This window comes from Spermophilus citellus, assembly GCF_964194105.1.
Source record: "Spermophilus citellus genome assembly, chromosome: 5".
NCBI lineage: Eukaryota > Metazoa > Chordata > Mammalia > Rodentia > Sciuridae > Spermophilus > Spermophilus citellus.
In genome coordinates, this window is record NC_138186.1 from 147,628,984 (window position 1) to 147,644,772 (window position 15,789).

Genomic DNA, 15,789 nt, shown 5'->3' on the forward strand with positions numbered 1-15,789 from the left:
GCCATCTCTGGACTTGGTTCCCCCTCTTGGGGGGCAGTGCTCAGCATCAAACCCAGCACCTTCAAATACTAGTCACTGGCTCTGACACTGATCTACTTTCCCGGTCCAACCTCTGGCCATTTTTGAAATTATTGGGAAGGGAGGGCGCTAAAATTCAAATGAGGCAAATTTGGTAATGTTATTAAGTACATATGATACAGTCCAGGAGAAAATGAAAATGCTGTTTAAAACAAAGCTTTGCATGTCAATTGCCTTCTCTGTCTGCCAACCTGCCAATTTCCAGATCGTCAATCACGCCTCTGCACAGCTAAACAGAGAGCTGGGGATACAACAAAACATGCTCTGCTCAGTGACAGTATACCCCATGATTATTCCACTGTTTTTTATTTTATACGTGAGCAAGGAAAGGCAAGTACAGAATAAATACTACTAATCATTAGTTTTTCTCAGGAACCTTCTATAGTGCTGGTAAAGAAAGTGCTCGTTAAATACTGTTTAATTTCATACTAACATTCAGGAGATATAAATAAAGTACTTTAACCTGGACCTGGACCTTCTCATCCAAGCCATTCAAGTTAAAATTTTTCACAATTATCCTGCATTCTCTATTTAATTTCCCATTAGATGTCTTCTGCGCTTCTCCATTTACATATGAACTCTACTTCAGGGCCTATGTGCTAGATGTCTTTGTATTCTGCACATAGTATTCAGTTCTTATTACTCCCAATGAATGTCCTCACAGCTCCATATGGAAAGTACACATTGTCTCATCTACAACTACACTCCCCTTCTCACAGGCATCTAATAAAATAGCTCATGATTCACTTAGTATAATAATTAAAGCATTGATTCCCAATCTTGATTTGTGTGGTTAAGTCAAAACATCATCTGCTATTGTAAGGGATCACATCACTAAGATTTTACCCAATTCATTATTACCTTCCTAAGTACAAATGTTGACACAAGAGAGTTCTGAAACTTGTTATGAGTTGTAACAAAATAAAAGTGTAAGTGCTTACTGGTAGTTGCTGTAGACATCCACTATGTATCTTCTAGAAACTTTTTAAATTCAGAAAAAGCAGTGTATTTGAAAGATGCATATTAGCCACTTCTAATCTTAACCAAAGTCACTGTAAAAAGACTCTGTTTCATAAAATAAATCTGTATCTTATACAACTGTCTATCCACCCTGATAGCAGGGATTCATTCATTGGGACTCCTTGTGCAAACCGGTGTCACTTACAGACAATGGGCAGGGAACAGACAAGCAGACAGGCCTTGCAGCAGCTCCTGGAGGTGGGGGAGAAATCACCAGGAGGCTGCAGAACCAGCCTTTCTGCCATCCAGAACCCACAGGTGCAGGCCTGACTTGTCAGCCTACAGCTGCCCCACTTCTCGCCATGCCTGATGGTAGTGTTTGAATGTGTGAGAAGGAAATGTGCAGCAGGTTTTTAGAAAACTGTAAATCAAAGAATACTTAAGTAAGGTAGGGGGTTGGGGGAGTAAAACTAAAAGGAAAGTGGATTAGGTTGCCTGTGATCTGGGCAGCCCAATATAAAAGATGTGCTTTCCATTCCCATCAGACCAATATGTCTTCAAAGCATATTTATTGGAAACCAAATCCTAATATGGCCATTAGGTATTCATAGCACCAATCAATAATCCCTGCTAGAGTTTCAACATATTTGATGCTCTCAAAAAGAAAACAAAACAAAACAAAAAAACCCTCAAATCTGCATAATTTTTCTTAAAGACTTTTTCTCTTTCGATCCACTAGTGTAAACAAATGTCATTTGTACATTTTTTCAAAAGAAAGAATTATATGGAATAAAGACCAACTGTTATAACATGCCCCTGAGACAATATGTCAAAGTTGAGGGCCAATTTTCTTTTGTAAGTTAAATGCAAAACAGAATATAATATTGTGAATTTTGATATACAGACAGGTTTTTAAGTATTCCCCATAACTCCACATGTCAAAAATAATATTTATTTGCACCTCATTATTTTCTAAGAACCATATAAATTTACACATTGTATCATATCTCCATTTATCTTCATGAGGCTACTACATCCCATTACATGAAAGGATCAATGGCACAACCTTTCATACTGTTACATAAACAAGTCCTCCCTTCATTTTACAAGTTGCCTCTGTTTCTTATAATGACTTCTTTATTTTCTCCAAGTCAAGCGTGCAGTACTTTCTTCATTTTCCAACTAAAACTAACATATGTAAATTCATTCTCTTTCCCTTTAATGTTAATTTAGATGAACCTTCTATAATGGAAGTCCTAAAGGTATTAGCTCGAATGTACACAATCTTTAACAGAAACTTGACAGCAGCTGACTTAAAACAAGTCCTAAGAAGCAACCTTCAGCAGAAGCCAAAGGAATCAAAACTACACCCTCCTGCAACCACAGCACTACTGTATCCACCCTTGATCCAAACATTACAACCCAACCATTTTCCCAAACCACAGCTTATTCCTGATTTAGAAAAGTCAAGTTCATTGACTTACTAAACTACACAGCTCCAGCCAGAAAACACAATGTCTCTTCCAACCAGGCAATTATGCAGCATCTGAACTAAAAAGCCATGTTTTCAAGCTCAGTATCAGTGAACAACTTTTGACCACCTTCTTGACATAATAAACAACTGACAGGTTCAAAGAGTATTAACTGGTCCCTCCTGTTTCACAGTTTAATAGACAAACAGAAATGGTTTAACACACGTTACCCAAAGGAGACTGCACTCAATTCTCAGTCTGCACAGTGTAATTACTGCACCCATAAGCACATACTTAGCTTAGTTGATTCTCACATTTCAGCAGTTTTGTTTCCCCAAAGAAGGGGAAGAACAGGTCCGAGAGAGAGATTCTCCAAGGTTTCTCTTGGCATGGGAAGAATGTGATGAACAGGGGAAACACAATCACTCTGACTGTCTAGCTTGGGCTCCTTTGTGATACTTAAATAGTGCTTCCCCACCAGGTTTTGCATCCAATGGAGAAACAGTTTTAGAGTTGAACAATTCAGTCCCCATAGCAAACATGCTAAGAGGAAGAACTCAGAGATTCTAAACACCAAGTAGGGTAGTGGTGAGAAATATGGAAAGTTTCCTTGTCTCTCAGCAGACCTGGTATCTTTCTTTACCTTTGGGGCGGGGGCATGCTAACCCTGAGAACAGAAACCAACACTTTGGTCTGAAAAGGAACTTAATAGAAATCCAAAAACTCTTTTTGGCCAAGATATCAAAGGTAAGTTCCTGTATGTTTATTCCCCTCCCTGTCATATCCCAACACCTGTCTAATTTATGCATTCATGTAACTCATTAGTTTTTTTAGAAGAAAGAAAAACTATTAATGACTCCCAAAGTTTTCTCAGTGCAGTTTCTCCTTGTTCTAACCCCAAATGGTAAGATCAGAAGATTCCCAACGTGATGGTGGTGGTTTTCCATTGAACTTCACAAAAGTCATAGGAAGGTGTGGATCTAGAGGAGGCAGGGAGGGTATTGGGAGCAAAGAACAGCTATTTTATCCTCTTGGAAGTGTACAATCTCAAGGCAAATCTAGTGGAGAAGCATCTGCATTTTAGATATGTAAATAAATGAATGATGCTGCATTCTAGTACAAAAAAAAAAAAAAAAAAACCAACACCTACCAATGGGGCAAATCAGTGATCAAAATAAATAATTCTAAGTAACAAACTTTTAAATGCTTAAATAAAAAAAAAAATCAAGTCACCTTTTGTGGGCTGGGTTCTGTATGTCCAGTTTTCATCATCTGCTTCCACCTGCTGCCCATAGACCGAGAGCTCTCCATCACTGCGAAACAGCCTCTTTGTCTGCCTGGACAAGGAGGAGAAATTTATCCAACTCACAGCACGTGAGAGAGACCCTGAGTTTGGCTTGAGTCTGAAGGAAGCTGAAGAGCCTTCCTTTTTCATCTTCTTTCACATCAAACTCGACTAGAGACAAAGGACAGCCAGATAAACAAAAAGCTTGGTTTTTTTAAATTGGCCCAGGTCCTCCAAATTGCCTGCTGCTTCCCACTTATTCAGACAATGTCGAGAGTCAGGCATGGAATTATGCAAAAGGCTGCTTCTGACAACCGCTTAAAAAGAAAAATAAAGGATTAAGAAAATTTTTTAAAAATTTACCCTGGCCACATACTGGTACTCAGTTCTAGGTCAGGGATGTCCACAGTCAAAAAATAAAAATAAAAAATAAATATCGGCACAATTTCTTTTAAAATGAAGCACACTTGTCAGGACTTTGTAAAGAACAGAACCAAGGCACTCCGACACTTTGGTGTGTCCCTAGCATCCCAAACTGTAATCCTACGCCTCTCCTAGGCATCTTTACCCACAAGGGCAGAGAGCCAGCTGTCCGGTGCGCAAGGACGTAACTTCTCACCCTGGAGAAAAAGATCCAGTGTCCAGCAGGCCCCCAGCTCAAAGTTCACGCACACAGGTTACTCGCGAAAAAGCAAAGGGCTCAGCTCTCTTGTCCCGGCAGAGCGCAGAATCATAAACCGCCCACTTGCCCTCCTTCCCGTCTGTGAAGCGCTCAGAGCCGCAGGACTCCACAAACAATAAAACAGGCTGCATGGCTATTGCTTGGATTAGAGAGGGAGCGCTCCCCTGGAAGACGATAGGCTTGCCCGCCACTGAAGGCACCTCATTGGAGACAGAAAGCCCCGCCTCTCCACAGTCAGTACTCCAGAGGCAGCTCAAACTTCTCAACTCCGGCAGAGCTTTGGAAATGTATATGGGTGCAGATTATGGGTGCAGATGTCTGAGGATTTTTTTTTTAAGAATTTGCTAATTAGTTATCAGACTATACTTTTTGAAAGTGCAATTTTCTGAATCTTCTGAAAGTGCAAAGAGTTTTAATACAGTATATAGTTACATACAAATCCAGCATTCCTGGTGGACTGAGAATTGTCATCACCTAAGGAAATACACTAACCGAGAAAATGAAATGACGCAACTCTTCCTTCACTCCCAGCTTTCAACAAGGTGAAATGCAGCACACGTGTACCTGTCACCACTTCCTTCCCTGCTGCTACCAGAAGAAGAGTATGGGGTCTAGGACCACCTCTGCCTCCCCCACTGGTAACACCTCCAGCTGGATTATTCCTCTCTACCTTTGAATAATCCTCCTATCCCAGAGGATCATCCTCTGAGAGCTATGTTAGAGTAATTAGTTGCAGGCTCTAACCCCAAGCATTCTATACAAAATATCTAGAGTCCCATATAGTACAGTCTCCGAATCTGTCCATCATAGAGACTTGGGTCAGCATTCCCTTCTCTAAAGTATAAATCAGAATAAGCAACAATTAGAGAACAAGAGCCTTCAACTTTGCATCAAACAAATGTGTTAAAAACCAACAAATACAGTGGAAAATAAACTTTGATTAAATGTCATAACAGCAGAACTCTGTAACATATATCTAATCCAAGCTTGTAAGAAAAGTTTACAAGCTTACAAGGACCAGAACATTTGTAGAAGAAGAAATCACAGAAACCACTTGTTCCTAGGATGGGCAGCTCATACAACACTGTGAACTCAACAGAAAACAGACACAGAACCAAAGGGTGAAGGGATGAAATAGTCCAGGTGGCACCAATACTGATCCCATTAAAAGCTAAAAGCGTCCTCAAGAGACCATCTGGTTTAAACCCTTCAAGTTATAGAAAGGGAGACTCAGGCCCAGTACTTGCATACCCACTGCCATGCAGTCAGTAAAGGGGAAAGGGACAAAGTTGTATCAGACACCACGGGGGTCAGAGCTTCACCACTTCCCCATCACCAAGTGCTCTGAACATGCTTCAGCTCTTAAATTGGAATGATATATCTACTTATCCACCATTATATGATATAGATATGTATAATACCAGTGGCTAATGTCAAAGTTCAAACATCCAGTGCATTCTGTCCCATGGAAGGACACTTTTGAGAATCTAAAAATACAAAAAGTTTTAAAAACACTCTCACCAGAAAGTACATAAATACCTCCAATGCTGTTGCCATTTTAGAGGTTAATGGGACCTCCTGACACAGGACCTCTGCTCTCTAAAGATTCATGTACCCTAAACAACGAACATGATTCTCTCTTCCCTGTTGTTCATATCCTGCAGCTATATATTTTTTTTAATTTAGAGATATATAAGCCTAAACCCTGTGCTGTTATTGATAGACCAGAAAAAAAAAAGTTGGCTGCTGCCCTCCTCAGGGGTATGTATACATACAAAAGCACAGGGGCACTGGTGTGATTGGTAGCCAGTGAGTTATCCTCAGGTACCCCCCAGTCCCTGCATACATAGGGGAAAGGGCTGATGAGAGTAACCAGAAGAAAGTTCACTGCCAAGCAACTAAGAACCAATAATAACTGGTCCATTCAAGGACTAGACTCAAGATTTTCCCTAAATAAGCTGGATTTATTTATTTACTACTTTGAAGATTATAGCTGAAATTATTTGAAGGGGAAAAAAACAAGCAATTATCCCTAAAATTAGACAAAATTCTAGATTTCCAGAAACCATGTTTTCGTGAATCACAAGACCTAGTGATATATTTGCACAATAACCAATCCTTTGCTTACTGACTAATCCGTGGTTCTGTTATGTTAGGCCTTGATTATTAAATCTTAACTCATGTAAAAGAAAGTCAAATAAATCAGAGTTGCTAGCAGCCATGAGAGAATGTAATGGCTTAAGTCAGCTTTGGAGGACATATTTAAATTTTAACTATTCAAGTTAACATTTCATTTTGCTTAGAAGGTCCTACATGGGCTGCTTGAGAATGTTTTACATCAATTCACACTGTATTTACCTAGCCACTATAATAAACCGCCCATTCTAATTATCTAAACTATCAAGGCAGCAACCACAGCCCTCCACAGAGGTGCTATGTGCCATGTACTTTATATATACTATGCTAATCTTCACAATAATACTACCATAGACTATCTCTACTTTTAGGGGATAATTTGTTTCCAAATAACTTCAGCTGTAATCATCAAAGTAACAACATATTTTAATTTAACCAATTTTTCCCCATGAAAATCTACAGCAGAACACACTCTACCTAGATCTTTCAAACAGACATGCCCAACAGATTTTTATCAGTGTTCCGACTGTGTTGGGCTTTCCCATCTCCCCTCTCACCGTCGGGCTGTCAAACTACAACTTCTGCTGTCACCACATGTGCCAATAACCGCTCCCTCCCACCAATTTTCCACTGCTGAGCTCCAGGCACCAAGAAATCAGATAAACAAGCTTGTTTAAATTATAGGTTTTGCAGGATTCTGGAAGGGAAGAATGAAATGTCTGGCTTTAGAAAGGCTTTGTGGCCACTGCTGCCTGCCCAGTACCCTTGTCCCTCACTTGTGTGATGGAAGCTCAGAGCTTCCAGTGGCTGGATAAATGACCCCAGAAAGACCTGATGATTGACTGCCTGCCTCTTTCATATTAACTTCTTAGCATTTGAGAGTTACCTTCCCATCATGATAAATTATATTATTCCAGGAATAATTGAAGTAATTCATTCAAGAAAAAGTCTCTAGAAAAACTGGGAGTTACCAGAATATATTACAAGGGAAAATTCTAGAATCATCTTCCTGCATCAATTTGGAAAGATTTCAGTTTTTATCAAGAGTCAAAGGGATATATTGGATAAGTTTGGGAAGGCCTTGCCAAAAGATACAATAATTCGTGTTTCAATGCATACCAGCATCCTTTAAAAAGGCATTTGGCTCTAATGAAAGTTTTTGATTTAATAAAAATTGTTAGACATGAGAGGATATGGGATCAGAAAAACCCCTCCACCGATCAGGCATGTAATTACTCTACTTGCCATCTGTGTAAAATGCCAGCCAAGAGCAGGAACTCATTTCAAGTACCATCAGTTTGTGCCCTCAAAGGCCTCAAATGAGCAGTGACTTTTAAATTCTGTCTAACCTAGAAGGGAGGAGCCTAGCAGAGCCCTGATGCTGGAACTCAATGGGGTACAGTGCTGGGTTATTAGAGTTGGTGGCATGGGTGGGTCTGGCTGGGAATGGAGTGCACAACCAGAAGGCTTATGAACAGAGACAAGGTAGGGGAAACACAGAAGGCAGCAGAGTGAGAGTCACTTAACACTGTCATGTTCTAAACAGCCCTAGTAGAGGGTGTGTGTGTGGGGGGGGGGGGGGGAGCAGTGAAGTGTGGGCCTTATCAGATTACCACTGAATCTGCCAGACAACCCTCAGGGACCTTTAGCCTCTAGCACAGGGTCCAATAGGTAGGTTTTCCGACTGTCATCTCCTGTGAATAATTTAAGAGTTGATGTAAATGAGATAATTTGTAAGCACTAATAATAAAAGCTTATCTCAGTATCTAAAAGTAAATAGTTTGAGCCAGATATTTATTAAAAAAAAATTACCATCAGAATCCTAACAAACTCTCCCCAGTACACATCTCCAACTTCCCTTATCCATCTCCCATCCTCTCCCCACTTTCCTGCCAAATTAAACAACTGAGCTCCAGAAAGAGGTCTTGGAAGAAAACACATGTTACTCTTTTCACGACTGGTCCTATTTTTAGGTTGTCCTCACCAACCACCACATCAGTGTCTGAAAGGAAGAAAAGCTCTGCCTATTCATTAATGCCTGGCTCTAGAAGCCATCATCCCTTTCCATAGAATTACAAGCGTTGTGGTCTTAGATGGAGAGACTGATGCACACGTTCGTGTGTAAACCCACCTTTTAGTGCTTTCATGAAAGGCCTCTGCACAGAAGTGACATTCTGAGCCTGAGCTGTACTGTTCCCATGGGATCCCTTGGTACAGGAGCAAAATGGCAGCACATTACTACCCTGGATCCCCTGAGGCAGAGCACACTGCAAGGGATAATGGCTGTCACTAGTGCAGGAGCTACAGCTGAAGACAATGGGACTGTCAGAGGCTTGGTGAGCAGTTGACAGCCAGGAAGGCACACTGTTCCAAGCTTGACCAAGAAAACATTCAGGAACCAAAAGGTTCAGATGACAAGGTCTTCTCAAACCGAGCATCCACTGTCACATTTTTCTAATGAGACAACCAAGGACAAGCTTGTTCTGAGATCAAAATAAAATTCCAAATAAATAAATTTTTTTAAAATCATAATTTCCATTGTTCCTGATATCCTTCCCAGGGCCTCTCCAGTGATCATTGTACTCCTAATTTTTTCTATCTTCTCATCCAGGTTTCTTTGCAAACCTTAATGAGTTCACAAATCACAAGAGATCTTATTAAAATACAGAGTCTGATTCAGACCTGGGGAAGGGCCTAAAATTCTGAACTCCAAAAAGCACCCAGGTGATACAGTACAGGGGACCACCTTTGACTTGGCACAGCACTAGACTCCAATGCCCCCGAGGGCCAGAGCTGGGCTGTCAGCTCCCTGCAGTGCCTCACTCACTGCCAGCATTTAACAGGTGTTGGCTGAACGGGTGAACAATGGAACCCATCCCTTCATTTCCATGGTTCCTTTTCCCTTTGATCTTATGGTTCAAGGCAAGGAGAGAAGTAGATTTTTATAGTGATCATTTCTTTATCAGTAAATCCCCAAGAGCAAAAGTAAAAATTAAGCTGGCCACAAGAACATAATCTGAATTAAAGGATTAATAATATATTTTCATTGTTCATATAGTTAGACTGCTTCACTTTGAGAAGGGTTATTAACATATAGGTTCTATGCTTTTCTTAATTTAACAGGACATCTTAGTTTCTTAGATCATCCATGCACCAAAACTCCAGAACCCAATGATCCAACCCAGAACCTGGGACAGTCTAATGTGAGCCAACACCTGCACTCACCTTGGTAAATCTGCAGATAGGCTGGGAGTTCCATGGTTCCACCAGATGACTTTAGTTATTCTGTAGCCGTATCAGTTTCTCCTGGTAAATGTTTAAGACGGAGAAGCTTTCAGTCAACCTTAAGTGATTCCCAAAAAGTTTATTCTATTTAGCTCAAAAGGATGTGGCTCAGTGGTAGAGCTGCTTGCTTCACAGGCACAGGCCATAAGTTTCAATCCCTCAGACTGTGTGTGTGTGGGGAAGGGGGGAACAAAACAAAACAAAAATGCCTTCTCCATTTAGCTTTATCTGTAAAACTATATTCACTTTTGCTCTACAGAGCACACAGAACATATCTGGTTTTTTTAACAGGTATTTTATCAATTCGGCCAACCTCTACTGTACTTCACTACATGTCAGAGACTCATTTTTAATCCTGCTGATACCAGCAGTGATTCCAATGAACCAGATAAAAATCTTACTTCCAACAAACCTGTTATCAGAATTGAGTATAAAGAACTCAAAATTCTTTAATCAATGTCACTCAGAACCCAAATTCTAGTATATCTTCAAGGAAAGAAAGAGAAACCAAATACATATGTACAAGTTTATTCAACCCTTAGGCATCAGTCTACATCACTCGGTGAGTCACCTCCAGACATGGAAAGAGCCCAGAGAGGGATCAGTTCAAATGTGTATTGATCCCCAGCTAGGAAATCAGCCAGGCAGGCTGAGCATACAGCACAGAAGATAAGGTCCTACCCCAGAGGAATTTAACATTAATGTAGGAGACAGATAAAGCCCACAGCTACTTTTAACAAAACACAACATAACATCACACCACACACACACACACACACACACACACACACCACACAGAGGAAATAAGCAGGGCCTTGAGTCAAGCCTCCAGGGCTCCGAGTGGGTTCTTCAGGATGAGAAACACTCTCTGAGCTAAGTTTCCAGTGGTCAGGGGTAGGGGATGTGCCTGACCAGTGGTTGGTAAACCCTCTCTCAAGCATGGCAAGGGTTCACAGGAAACCCAGATTTCTAGTATTTGCCAGTTTCCGTGGTGTAAAGACTCCCACCATGGCCAATTTCAAACTACCAACAATTTACAACAAGTCTACAAAAATGCTGAAAATTCAAGAGAGGGCTCTCGTCATCAGTGTACACTAGCTCTAGTAGACCACTGAATTTGGCCAGCTGCTTATGGTAAAATCAGTGATTGGGAGAGAACCAAGAGCACCATGATCACTAAGTTTTGTAGCATAGGTAAGAGGAGTGATGCCTATGAATGTCACCCTATGTAGAAAAAAAGGTAAGCAGCTGTGATTGGCATGAGACTCTTGAGATTAGGATACTGTCCCATGTTCCTGGGTGAGCCTTAAAAGCAATCACACCTGTCCTTTGTAAGTAAAAATCAGAGGGAGATTTCAGAGAGAAGAGGAAGGAAGAGGCAGTATGAGCACAGAGGACAAAACTGAAGTGATTTGACCAGAAAAACTAGAAGCAGTGAGGAACAGGAGCTCCCTGGAGCTTCCAGAGAGAGTGCAGCCTTCTGGCCTCCAGAACTCAGGAGAATAAATTTTCATTGTTTAAAGCTACCAAGTTGGAGGGGGGTTTTCACAGCAGGTACAGAGAATGCAAGGATATACCAAGGGAAGTTTTCAATCTGTTATATTTTTTTAGCATCTCTGTTGTTTGTTTTTTTTTTTTTGTAAGAGTTCTAGATTTTTTGATTTTGCATTCTTATACATTTCAAAATTCCTAATTTCCTTTTAGCTATTTATTTTGTGCCATTTGTAAAAGCACAAATTGGGAAAACATAGTCCAATAGGAAGTACTTGAAATAGCAATAATTACCAACAATGACATTTATGGAAACTTTTGACAGAAAGAATCTAATAAGAATCTGGATGTGATTCTGCAATCTGTATTTGGGGTAAAAATGGGAGTTCATAACCCACTTGAATCTAATGTATGAAATATGATATGTCAAGAGCTTTGTAATGTTGTGAACAACCAATAAAAATAAATAAGAATCTGGAATGTATATGCCAAGTGTTCTAACTTGTAGCTGACACTAGACTGGTGACTTACAGTGTGATCTGAGCCCTTCCTTTGAGTCGTTTCTGTTCTAAAAGCATGCATTGAACAAGAAAATTACAACAATCATAAAAGAAAGGAAGTTTTGAAGTTTCTACCTCGAGGTTTGTGTTAGCCAGAGTTCCAGTGCTGTGACAAAATATCTGATATAAACCAAAGAGGAAAGAGATATTTTGGCTCATGGTTTCAAAGGTTTCAGGCCACGGTGGGCTGCTCCATTGCTCTGGGCCTGAGGCAAGGCAGAAGATCATGGCAGAAGGGTGTAGCAGAGGAAGCCCCTCCTTCACGGCAGCCAGGAAGCAGAGCAAGAGGAAGGGGCTGGGGACAAGAAATACCCTTGGGGCACACGCCCAGTGACCTACTTCCTCTAATCATGCCCCATCTCCCAATAGTCCAGTTAGCTACCAATGGATTAACCCGCTGTTGAAGTCAGAGCCCCTCATGACCCAGTCACATCCCAAATCCCCACATCTAAACAGTGTCCCACTGGGGACCACGCCCATCACAGGTGAGTCTCTTCAGGACACATAATATCCATATCATAACAAGGTCCCACTAAAATCAATTTTAAGGCAATAATGCCTGCTTGGGTTATTTGAAAATACTTTCTGATTTTGTGTGAGGTAGGTCATGAATATAATGAAAACTGGTACTTTTTTTAGTCAAAGAGGTCCTAACTTGAAGAGTAATTTTTTAATTATTCAGAATGTTATATAGATGGATGTAACCTTCAGTTACTTCAGATTATTATACTTCATCAATTCCCCAAAACCCTTTTACCCTAGAGGAATAACCAAATGAAAACAGATGAGAATTAAAAAAAAAAAAATTTTTAATGTTGGCCAAAGAAAACAGAAAATCCTGAAACCAGTCAGCAAATAGACACAATGACTAACTTACCTCTAGTCGCACTACTCTAGACAGATCCTTGCTGCCATCCTGCTACGTGTAGAGTCAGAACTACTAAAGAAACCACAAATGTTCCTGTTTTTCAAAGATCCATTCATGAACAGTGCTGAAATTATGCTCCAAAAGTCACATGCAACCTGCTCTGAAAAATTGTGATAGTAATCAAATAGACATGGGTTTTATGCCATTTTAAATTAACCATACTGCTATGTCTCTGTATTAATGTAACTTATTTAAAACACTTGTAACAACAAAAATCCCTCCATGTCACAAAAAAAAAATGTGCATACACACTCTTATCCTGAACTTACATGAAGCCAAATAAGAAGTTAAGGTCTTATTCAGAACACCTGAGTCAGATCACCTGGGACTGGGTGGAGGGGGAAGGCCAGGAAAGGTTATTTAAAATCCATATTCTGGATCCTATTTAGTACATACCTCTGTAAAGGAACCTGGGACTTAAGCTTCCAAGAGGAATCTCTGTTATGGTAAAGTCTGAAAATCACTAGTTTCAAACTGTTAAATTACAATTCAAGTAAATATGCAGAGTTGAAGTCTTTACTTACAATTTTCACTGAAAATGCACAAACATTACAAGTATAGACTTAGTACTAAATGAATTTTAAAAATAGAGAAGAATGGCTGGTGCTGTGGTGCACACCAGTAACTCAAGAGGCTGAGGCAAGAGGATTACAAGTTTGAGGCCAGCCTCAGCAATTTAGCAAGGTCCTAAGCAATTTAGCAAGACCCTGTTTCAAAATAAAAGGAGCTGGAGATGTAGCTGGTAAACTGCTGGACCACCAAAAAAATAAAAAATAAAAAAAAAATACCCCCCCACCCAAAATGCTAGGATGATATAACTAAAATATTACCACTAGTTACTACAAGCAAGATATAGCACAATGGTTAATTTTAAGAGTTTTACATTTTAACTTTTATGGTTTTTTTTCTATAGTTTGTATGCTAAACAATCACTATAAATTTTGACTTATTAATTATCAGTTTGCCATGTTCATTTGTTTGCTTGGGGTCTTTTTTTTTTGCTTCAGTTTTTAAAATATAATATGTTACGGATAAACAATACCCCTACTTTCCCCATTGCCCTGGAGAAACCAGGTTTCCAAATTCGTTGTGCTTCATTCCCAGACCTATTTTTCCACTCTTTCTACATGCCTGTGTGTTCATCAACAAGACATAGTACTGTGCTATGTTTGCATTTTATCGATGAAATTATTCCACCCAAGTGATTTTTAAAGTTATTTTTATAAAATGATATTTAAAACTTTCCATTCACTCTGCAACTAAGGGAGCTACGAACTTGACACCCCTCATAAACCAATATACCTGATCCTTTCCCCACACCCTTGTTTGGCTAAAGGAACACTTTAGAGTTGGATATATTTTAAAAATTTGCTGAACGACATGGCCTTTTCAGTCTCTCCCACTTATTGTTTCTAATAAAATTGTGCAGGTTGCAGAAGAGCATTTTCTTTAAAAATGTAACAAATTTAGATTTCTGGGGGTCATAGAAACATTGGGGCTCAGGATAGCCACTCCAAAGTATGACTGTGGGAGACTAGAATGTGAGACCCTAAAATATACTTCTGGGGCATATTTTGAGACGGTTGTTCTGAGACATTGCTGACTCAGAGGTCTGTATCTGTAGAGGAAATCTACATTCTTGGTACGTGAATCAGGATGAGGGCTGCTGCAGACAGCTTATTACCTAAGAGACTTTATCTGCACAAGACAACCTGATTCACTGTACATCTCCTCCCTACACCCCATAATTTGTGTCATCATCCCCTTCAAAAGCCCCAAGCCCCTACTGCTTTCGGTAGCTCTGATGCCATGTAAGTTTCAACCGTCTGACCTTCCTATTTGTGGAATTCTTGTATGTAGATAATTGAATATCAAGTTTTCTTCTATTAATCTGTCTTTCATCAACTGAATCTGTAGCCCAGCCAAAGCACCAGGAAAGGTGGAGGAAGCCATCTTCCTCTGCATAAACAACTTGGTAGAACAAAAAGACAGCTTTATGTTTTTCTCTTCGCCTTAACAATTTTTGCAGCCACCTGCACTGCCGACTCTCCCAACAGTTTTCAAAATCTCCAAATAAAAAGCTCTTTAGAGAAGGGGAATCCAATTCGAAAGTGACTACTTTAGTTGTCCCTGTGAAATCACATTTGTCAGAGACTTCAATCAACTCGTTTCATAAGGAGAAACTTAGAAAAACGAAAGATTTAAAGAGCACTTAAGACACTCAGAAATTTGGGGTTGAAATACCTGTTTCCCCAGGGTCAAAACTGGATATGTTACATCATGAGAACTTCCATTATCATAATACACTACTCAAGCTCCCCAAACGAACCTTAAAGAGGATGAAGTACTTCTACAAGTGAGCGCCAGGCGCTTCCCACTGATGGCAGAGAGGAGGGGCAGAGATTGGCAGGACAAAGGAAGGAAGGCAGTAGCTTTTGACTTTCCCTCCTCCCCGACAAGGCCACAGGCACCTCCAGAAGACATCAAGAGCTGTGACAGTGCTGTCTCAGAAGGCACCCAAATGAGCAAGGTCCCACAGACATTTGGCTGTCCCACCCTGAGTCCTCTTGCCTATGCCCAAACCCTGCATGGCAGATACCAGGGACTGAGGTGGCAAGTGACCTCACAGTCCGTGAAATAGATATGACTAGTGGACACATCTAGATGATAACTGGTCTAGGCCAGAGGCAGGTGATCACAACTATATTTGATACATTTGGGGTGGGGGGTCTGGAAGGGACAGTGAGACTCCCATATGGAGGGAGCGTTCCCCACCTGGAGCACCCAATTCTCAACATAAAACCAAAAGTCTCAACTGTACCTTTATCATTTTTGCCTAGTTGTTGGACACATTTTTCTTCCCAAAATGTTGTGAGGCAATTAAAAGTGTGAAATCCAGGCAAATAAAAGAA

General features: G+C 40.3%; 1 protein-coding gene across 2 annotated transcripts in view; it reads right to left on the reverse strand.

Moving 5' to 3' along the window:
- NHSL1 (NHS like 1) overlaps nt 1-15,789 on the reverse strand; it is a 238,000-nt gene that overhangs the window by 119,983 nt on the left and 102,228 nt on the right. The window contains exon 1 of one of the 2 annotated variants that reach the window (XM_081293807.1): nt 3,744-4,559. The exons of the other annotated variant lie outside the window; for it this stretch is intronic. Coding sequence (XP_081149933.1) covers nt 3,744-3,945 — 202 coding nt within the window. The 5' untranslated portion in view covers nt 3,946-4,559. Of the gene's footprint in view, nt 1-3,743; nt 4,560-15,789 lie in introns of those variants that run through there. 2 annotated transcript variants of the gene reach the window in all.